At 53.2% G+C, this 9615-nt stretch overlaps 1 protein-coding gene across 1 annotated transcript; it reads left to right on the top strand.

Annotated features, from left to right (window-relative positions):
- The first annotated feature begins 481 nt into the window (after positions 1-481).
- On the top strand, positions 482-1378 carry LOC119366322 (barwin-like). The gene has a single exon (XM_037632044.1). The coding sequence runs from the start codon at positions 564-566 to the stop codon at positions 1062-1064; it is 501 nt and encodes a 166-aa protein (XP_037487941.1). The 5' UTR covers positions 482-563; the 3' UTR covers positions 1065-1378.
- Positions 1379-9615: the final 8237 nt, after the last annotated feature.

Here is a 9615-nt window from a genome sequence, read left to right as displayed (position 1 = left end):
AGAACTCTATCTCATAACGATAAATCGAGCTATCTTATCTAAAACTTCAATTATGCGCAAAGATATATCTTCCCTCTAGCTTTCGACCACGTGTTTGCAATTGCAGCCGCACAAATTTGTAGAAAGTGACACGCTGACATGATTACATAGGCATCCATCTACACTTGTACTCCCTCCGTTCCAAAATAGGTGACTCAACTTTGTACTAATTTTAGTACAAAATTGAGTCATCTATTTTGGAACGGAGGGAGGGAGTAACAATTTTGCTAAATTTTCCAGCTAGGTAGCAGGCCACGTATGCCACAGCCCTTAAAAGCATATCTGCACATGTCCTTATGAGCTGTTCATGCAATTGATTCCTAGTTTGTAGAAAATTCGTGGAGGCTGCGAAGAGAAGAAAAGTCTACCATCACCGTACCATATATTAATTTCCAGCGTTCCATTCCACCTCTATATAATAATGGTAGTGGCGAAGAGCGACTCCCATTCCAGTGTCAGCACCTGCTAGCTACTACTCCTCTCATCCTCTGGTACGATCACCCTCCTCTGCTGCGTTGACGAAGATGGCCGCACGCCTCGCGCTGGTGGCGGCGCTCCTGTGCACCGGTGCCGCGGCCGCCGCGGCGCAGCAGGCGAGCAACGTCCGGGCGACCTACCACTACTACCGCCCGGCTCAGAACGGGTGGGACCTGGGCGCCCCCGCCGTGAGCGCCTACTGCTCCACCTGGGACGCCGGCAAGCCGTTCTCGTGGCGGTCCAAGTACGGCTGGACGGCCTTCTGCGGCCCCGCCGGCCCCCGCGGCCAGGCGTCCTGCGGGCGGTGCATCCGGGTGACCAACACGGGCACGGGGGCGCAGATCACGGCGAGGATCGTGGACCAGTGCGCCAACGGCGGGCTGGACCTCGACTGGGACACGGTGTTCGTCAAGATCGACACCGACGGCATGGGGTACCAGAGGGGCCACCTCATCGTCAACTACGAGTTCGTCGACTGCGGCGACAACCGCATCAACTTCCATGGAAAGAACGGGACGCTCCCAGCCAGCACTCGTGCTGTTGAGTAATTAAAAGCTACTGTACGTAGTAGCACATGCATGATGCTCAGATGCCGCATTGTTGCGCTGTACGCACACATGTATGCATATGCATGGCACGGATCAAGTGGAATAAATCAAACGGGAAGCGTAATAAATTTCATGTATGGATCTTATGGTTGTAAGTTGTAACAGCGGAAAGTGGATTAAATCTCAGAAGTTGGCAGAAATCTCAGAAGGTGCGTGAAGTAGCAACTGAAACAATGGTAGTAGAGTTTGGGAGTTGTATTAGCCTCAGGTCAGTCCGGCTGACTATATTATTCTTGGATTGCCAGATTAGGAGCCGTCTCGTTCTTTCCGTATTGGCTAACTATATTGTTGTTGGACTGCGAGAGAGATGGAGATTATTTCGGGCAAGGTCGCCATGAGCAAAGAGGCTCCCCGCCGAGTGAACCCGGGGGGGAAGCCCGCCGTCAGTAGCCCCCGGATCCTGCAAGGTCTCGCCAATGGTGCCGGCTCCTTTCGGTCGAGGACTCTGTTTATTATTAGAGCTGACTGTGAATGCAACAGGTCAGTCCATGAAGAGGCCTTGATGGACTCGAACAGTACCTGAAATGGTTGGCAATAAAAAGGTGATGGTAAAGACTTGGTGATACTCAGTTTTCCCTCCGTCAGATTGGCTCGTGGCTTGCTTGGAAGCCTAACATAAATTCTGACTCCTCCTTAGTGGATGGGATTGACGAAGTCGTTATAGAATTCTTCGTAGTTGAGGAAAACGTCTCCTCCCACTCAATGTACATTGTTGGAAGGCGTGAAGTAAATCAGAAAAAAATGAGGACCAATTTCAAGCCTACGGTTTGAACTCTACTGGACTAGAAATGTCACTGTCCTCGTAACCATCCAAACACAGGTTGGTTCTAAGCCCGCTATGTGCTTTTAATATATATAATTAACCGAAGATCGAATCAGGGATAGTGTGGGGGTCAAGGACTTGGGTCGCTCCCCCCGCGTCGCTCCCGCGAGCGACCGGGGGTAACCATCGCCGCCGCCGCCCGTTCCCCTCCTCCCGACTCTCCTCCCCCGCCGCCGCCCGTTCCCCCTCCTTCCGACTCTCCTCCCCTGCCGCCGCCCCAAGGCACCGCCGGGCAAAGCCCGGCCGGCGTGGTTGGCGGTGGGGCATGCTTCCTCTTCGTTCGTCCTCGGCCTGGCGCGGGACGACTCTGTGGGCGGAGATGCTGGCCTGCCGTTGGGCCCAACGGCGCGACGATGCGTAGGCGGGATGGTGGCGACCTGTCCTAGCGGCGGTGCGGCGTTGTCCTGGTGCGTGCATGGGGCGCAGTGGCTACGGACGGGCCTCCCTCGGGTGGATTCGCGTCAGAGGTTGCCGGGCCAGATCCGCCCGGATCTGTAGCTAGTGGCCTTGGGCAGCGAGGGTTGTGCGCAGCTAGGGCCACGGGTTGCCGGCTCCTCCACGACCTTTGTTGGGGGATTTTCGGCATGGCAGGGTGGTGGTGGAGTGGGTTGGTGGCGGCGGCGGTGGTGGCGGTGCGTGCCGATCGGATCTAGTGTTTTCCGGCAGGCGGCGCGGGTTGGGGCATCAGCCCGGCGTGGCTGCTGCTCCGACTATGGGCAGCGGCGGTGAGGCGGCTCGGCTCTCGGAGTGGCGGGTTCACACTAGTAGAAAACAGGGCTAACGTTCGGGCCTGGCCAGCCCATTAGTCCCGGTTCTTCAAGAACCGGGACGCATGGGGGGTATTAGACCCGGTTCGTGAGCCCAGGGGGCCGGCCGGGGCCTCGTGGGCATTGGTCCCGGTTCGTTTGGAACCATTTGTCCCGGTTCAAGCCACGAACCGGGACCAATGGTCCTCGCTCCTGGCCCACAACCATTGGTCCCGGTTCGTGGTTTGAAGCGGGACAGAAGGGGGAGCTTTAGTACCGGTTCATGCCACGAACCGGGACAAATAAGTTGCCTATATATACCGTCGCGGCAGAGCACTCCACAGTGCTATGTTTTTTCAATCAGGCGAGGAGAGGGCATTTGGGTGCTCTAGTTCACCTCCTATGCACATGAGGTGTTCGATGAAATGCCCGAGCCACACTAGTTAAGCTTTCTCCTCTCAAAGCTCGACCTTGGAGCTCCATTTTTTTCGAGATTTGTCTAGATTAAGGGGTCCGTCATGCCCCGTCCCCGTTTTCACCGCCGTTGATCGCCCGCGCCGATCTTGTCGCCGGCATCACCGTGGTGAGCCTCTTGTTCTTATCTTCTTTCTGATACTTGTCTGTTTTCTTACTTTAGATAGATATTTGTCTGATTTTCTTAATTTCGACACACATAATTATATGTAATGCACGGAGATGAACCGGCAATGGATGTATGGTGACAGACACACCTCCGAGTACATTAAGGGCTTGCATATTTTTCTCGAAGTGGCTGAGGCAAACAAGCAGAATTGTTTTATGTGTTGTCCATGCACTAAATGTGGGAATACGAAGTCTTACTCTGACCGGAAAATCCTTCACACCCACCTGCTTTACAAGGGTTTCATGCCACACTATAATGTTTGGACGAGGCACGGAGAAATAGGGGTTATGATGGAAGACGGCGAAGAAGAAGAGGACGATGACAACTATGTGCCCCCTAAATACGGTGATGCTGCAACGGGGGGAGCTGCTGAAGATCAAGAGGAACTAGACGATGTGCCCGATGATGCTGCAACGGGGGAAGGTGCTGAAGATCAAGAGGAACCAGACGATGTGCCGATGATGATCTCCGCCGGGTCATTGTCGATGCAAGGACGCAATGCGAAAGTCAAAAGGAGAAGCTGAAGTTCGACCGCATGTTAGAGGATCACAAAAAAAAGTTGTACCCCAATTGTGAAGATGGCAACACAAAGCTGGGTACCGTACTGGAATTGCTGCAGCGGAAGGCAGAGAATGCTGTGCCTGACAAAGGATTTGAGAAGCTGTTGAAAATATTGAAGAAGAAGCTTCCAAAGGATAATGAATTGCCCGACAGTACGTATGCAGCAAAGAAGGTCGTATGCCCTCTAGGATTGGAGGTGCAGAAGATACATGCATGACCTAACGACTGCATCCTCTACCGCGGTGCGTACGAGGATTTGAACGCATGCCCGGTATGCGGTGCATTGCGGTATAACATCAGACGAGATGACCCTAGTGATGTTGACGGCGAGCCCCGCAGGAAGAGAGTTCTTGCGAAGGTGATGTGGTATGCTCCTATAATACCACAGTTGAAACGACTGTTCAGAAACAAAGAGCATGCCAAGTTGATGCGATGGCACAGTGAGGACCGTAAGAAAGACGGAAAGTTGAGAGCACCCACTGGTCGCAGTGGAGAAAAATCGAGAGAGAGTACTGGGCTGAGTTTGCACGTGACCCAAGGAACGTATGGTTTGGTTTAAGCACGGATGGCATTAATCCTTTCGGGGAGCAAAGCAGCAATCACAGCACCTGGCCCGTGACTCTATGTATGTATAACCTTCCTCCTTGGATGTGCATGAAGCGGAAGTTCATTATGATGCCAGTTCTCATCCAAGGCCCTAAGCAACCCGACAACGACATTGATGTGTACCTAAGGCCATTAGTTGAAGAGCTTTTACAAGTGTGGAATGGAAACGGTGTATGTGCGTGGGATGAGCACAAATAGGAGGAATTTAACCTGCACGCGTTGCTGTTTGTAACCATCAATGATTGACCCGCTCTCAGTAACCTTTCAGGACAGACAAACAAGGGATACCACGCATGCACGCACTGTTTAGCTGACACCGAAAGTATATACCTGGGAAGCTGCAGGAAGAATGTGTACCTGGGCCATCATCGATTTCTTCGACCAACCATCAATGTCGAAAGAAAGGCAAGCGTTTCAAAGGCGAGGCAGATCACCGGAAGAAGCCCGCCATGCGTACCGATGATCACGTACTTGCTATGGTCAATGATTTACACGTAATCTTTGAAAAGGGTCCCGGCGGACTAGCTGTTCCGAGTGACACTGGGGGACACGCACCCATGTGGAAGAAGAAATCTATATTTTGGGACCTACCCTACTGGAAAGACCTAGAGATCCGCTCTTCGATCGACGTGATGCACGTGACGAAGAACCTTTGCGTGAACCTGCTAGGCTTCTTGGGCGTGTATGGGAAGACAAAAGATACATCTGAGGCACGAGAGGACCTGCAACGTTTGCACGAAAGAGACGGCATGCCTCCAAAGCAGTATGAAGGTCCTGCCAGCTACGCTCTTACCAAAGAAGAGAAGGAAATCTTCTTTTGAATGCCTGCTTAGTATGAAGGTCCCGACTGGCTTCTCGTCGAATATAAAGGGAATAATAAATATGGCAGAGAAAAAGTTTCAGAACCTAAAGTCTCATGACTGCCACGTGATTATGACACAACTGCTTCGGGTTGCATTGAGGGGGCTTCTACCGGAAAACATCCGATTAGCCATTGTGAAGCTATGTGCATTCCTCAATGCAATCTCTCAGAAGGTGATCGATCCAGAAATCATACCAAGGCTAAGGAGTGATGTGGTGCAAATGTCTTGTCAGTTTCGAGCTGGTATTCCCACCATCCTTCTTTAATATGATGACACACGTCCTAGTTCATCTAGTTGACGAGATTGTCATTCCGGGCCCCGTATTTCTACACAATATGTACCCCTTTGATAGGTTCATGGGAGTCCTAAAGAAATATGTCCGTAACCGCGCTAGGCCAGAAGGAAGCATCTCCATGGGCCATCAAACAGAGGATGTCATTGGATTTTGTTTGACTTCATTCCTGACCTTAAGAAGATAGGTCTCCCTAAATCACGGTATGAGGGGAGACTGGCTGGAAAAGGCACTGTCGGTGTCAAAACCGGCGGATCTTGGGTAGGGGGTCCCGAACTGTGCGTCTAGGCGGATGGTAACAGGAGACAAGGGACACGATGTTTTACCCAGGTTTGGGCCCTCTTGATGGAGGTAAAACTCTACGTCCTGCTTGATTGATATTGATATTGTGGATGTTTACAAGAGTGAATCTACCACGAGATCAAGGAGGCTAAACCCTAGAAGCTAGCCTATGGTATGATTGTAATGGTTGTTGTTGTTGTGTCCTACGGACTAGAGCCATCTGGTTTATATAGACACCGGAGAGGGCTAGGGTTACATAGAGTCGGTTACAATAGTAGGAGATCTACGTATCTGTATCACCAAGCTTGCCTTCCACGCCAAGGAAAGTCCCATCCGGACACGGGACGAAGTCTTCAATCTTGTATCTTCATAGTCTTGGAGTCCGGTCGATGATGATGATAGTCCGGCCGATGATAGTTCGGCTGATGATGGTAGTCCGGCTATCCGGACACCCCCTAATCCAGGACTCCCTCAGTAGCCCCTGAACCAGGCTTCAATGACGATAAGTCCGGCGCGTATATTGCTTGGCATTGCAAGGCGGGTTCCTCCTCCGAATGATAGAAGATTGTGAACACCACGATAGTGTCCGGCTCTGCAAAATAAATTCCACATTCCACCGTAGAGAGAATAATATATACACAAGTTCAATCTGCTGACGTTTTTTGCGGCATGACGTCACGCCACTACCAAGCCATTACTTGAATCGTTTTTTACTCTACCACCTTAGCGCATTTAGTGAAGCGGTTTCCTTGGCACGTCTTTGTCGAAGCAGAGATCGTGTTCCCCCTTAATCCGGGATTCTCATCAATACGGACGTGGGTAACCCAACCGCGCCATTGATGGTGACGCTTGGGGGATAAGCGAGTTTTACCAGGCCGGTGGGGGACGCGTAGACTTCGCCCGCCCATATAAGGGATAAGGATTCACCTTTTCACCTACGCCTTCTTCCTCCTTTGCTTATCCATCTCCGCGCACTCGAGCTCCAGCGCCCAAGCCCGCACATCTCGTCTCAACCTTCCCCAATCATGTCTGGAGCGGGAGGCAAGTGGATGACCTCCTCCGTTACGGAGGAGCACATCGAAAGACTGCGCAGCGCCGGCTACCTGTCCGGCGACATTGCGCACTGGCTGCCCGACGAGGGGCTGCTCATCCCCACCCCAGGCCCCATGAGAGGGCCGTTTTTCTTCCCCACTTCCTCCGTGGACTGGGCTTTCCACTTCACCCCTTTGGCCGGGGGCTCATGTTCTACTACGGACTGGATTTCCATGATCTGGCGCCGAACTTCATCCTTAACATCTCGGCGTTTATCGTCGTGTGCGAGGCCTTCCTCTGCATCCAGCCCCACTTCGGCTTGTGGCTCAAGACCTTCAATGTCAAGCCGAAGGTAGTGAAGGGCACTCAAGAGGAGTGCGGAGGCGCCATGTTGGGCAAGATGCCCAACTTCCTTTGGTTCGAAGGGGCCTTCGTGGAATCCGTCAAGGGGTGGCAATCGGGGTGGTTCTATATCACCGAGCCGCGCGACCTTACATGGGCGGCGGCCCCCGAGTTCAGATCTGGTATCCCCACGCAGCTCACCTCCTGGAAAGAGAAGGGCTTGCTGTGGGGTAGTTCGGAGGAGCTGACGGGACTCCAAGCCTGTATCTAGAAGCTGGTGAAGAAGCTTAGGCTGGTTAACGTGGTCCAAGTCATGCTCGTCCGTCGGATTCTCCCATGCCAGGAGCGGGCATTCAATCTGTGGGAGTTCAATCCAGAACAGCACCAGGCGCTAAGCAGGCTCTTCGACACGACGTACGAAGGCGCCTGGAGGGTGCTGTTTAAGGGCGCCGAAGCCCCCGCATCCGCGACTGAAGATCGTGGATTTCGCTCGCAGCGTCAAGCCAACGAGGTAAGTGATTCTACCCCTTTACGGGACACTTGCTTTTCATAGTTTGACTCTATGCGGGTTTTAATTTCCCCTTTTCCATTGACAGGACTGGATGAGGAAGGCGGAGCAGATTATCTGCCCGGCTCCTATGCCAGAAAACCCAGTAGACGCCCATCTAGCGAGGCTGCTGGTTCCGGCACCGCACGTGGTGCCGGAGAAGAAGGCCAAGAAGGAGGCCACGGGTGCTCGAAAGAGTTCCCGTTTTCAGGTGTCCGACGACTCCGGGGCGGACTCCTCCCCCGAAAACGAGGAGGAGAAAGAGGACTCTCTCCCAGAGGAGGGAGAGAGGAAGAGGATGGCTTCCCCAACAGGGGAGGCCGAAGGGTCCAAGAGGGGAAGGACTATTCCCCCGGACAGCTCCGCCAACATCAACGTTGGCGAGGAAGAATGGCCTTCAAGGGCCAGGCCTCCGGCGAGATCGTAAGTATCCGGATTCCTGAATGATTTATAATTTCTTTTTCTGCGTCACATAGTGTCATTCTGATGCCGCATGCTGCCTGTAGTCCGGCCAATGATGATCTCCCCGCTTCATCAAGCGGGTCGTTGGCTCCGTCGGATATAGACTCCATCCCGACCGCCTTCACCTCTCGCGACACCGAGGACGCCGAGGTGGGATCCCAAGAAGGGACCCATCAGGGGGAGGCTCCGGAGGCGCCACAAGGCGGCCTCCCGGACTTTGCGCCGGACTCCACATCAGAACCCGCAGTGGTACCGGAGTCCAGCCGGCGGCCCCTTCGCACGAAGGGCAAGACCATGACACCGGCAACTTCCGTCCAACCGGAGGCGCCAGACAATTTGTTGGAGGCGCTGCAGAGCGCTTCCATCGAGGAAGAACACTGCACTATTATGAGTGCGGTGATTCAGAAGGTACAGCTTGCCAAGAGCGGGCTGACCGAAGCCTGCAATAGCCTTCTATCAGGCTTTGAGGTAAGAAGTTAAAAATATGCAATGTAATACCGCATAGACAGTAGCCCCTGATGCTCGGTTCGGTGTTCAGAAAGAAAAGACGGACTGAGGATATGAAAAAAAAGATATACGCAGGGTTGCTAAAAAATTATGTCAATATGGGTTGCAGGCTGCGCTGCTGACCTCTGCCGCACTGACTGCGGAGGTCGGTGCTTTGAAGCAGGAGCTCGAGTGGTCCGAGCAAGAGCTCGGCCGCACCAAGAAGCAGCTCCAGGACAAAGAAGGTGAGTAACACCTCTTTGAACTTGTACCTTAAAGAAAAGGATTTAGGTTGCAACAAAAAATAACAAGGATAACATGGGTACTGTAGGGGCCACGAACGAGGTGGTGACCCTGAAGGAGGCCGTGTCCGCGGCCGAACGCAATGCGGCCGCGGAACGGGCAGAGCGAGAAAAGCAGGAGGCGCGGGTGGCGGTGGTTCGGCAAGAGCTCCAGGCTCTCATGGAAAAGCATGAGAGTTTGGAGCGTGACTCAAAGACTCGAGAGTCCGAGCTTGCCTCGGCTGTCGAAAGTGCCAAAACTGCCAAGGCCGATGCCCATAAGTCCCTTCAGGAGATTGAGTTGGTGAGGAAGATAGCGGCGGGTAAGGCATTTTCCATGCAAAGCAAGCATGTGAATGTAAATTACGTGTTACTTACCCGAATTCGGAGCTCTCCAGGGGCGTTTGCAGATCTACCTCGCAGCGTGTCTGATGCCGCCGCATTCTACCGAGCCGAGGAGGGGAGCTCAACGGAGAAGGTCTTCTGGTCCCAGTATACTGAGGCCGGCCATCCGGTGCCCCCTAG

Source organism: Triticum dicoccoides, chromosome 2B (genome assembly GCF_002162155.2).
Source record: "Triticum dicoccoides isolate Atlit2015 ecotype Zavitan chromosome 2B, WEW_v2.0, whole genome shotgun sequence".
In the NCBI taxonomy this organism is placed as follows: Eukaryota; Viridiplantae; Streptophyta; class Magnoliopsida; order Poales; family Poaceae; genus Triticum; species Triticum dicoccoides.
This window is presented reverse-complemented; position numbering and strand designations above follow the sequence as displayed.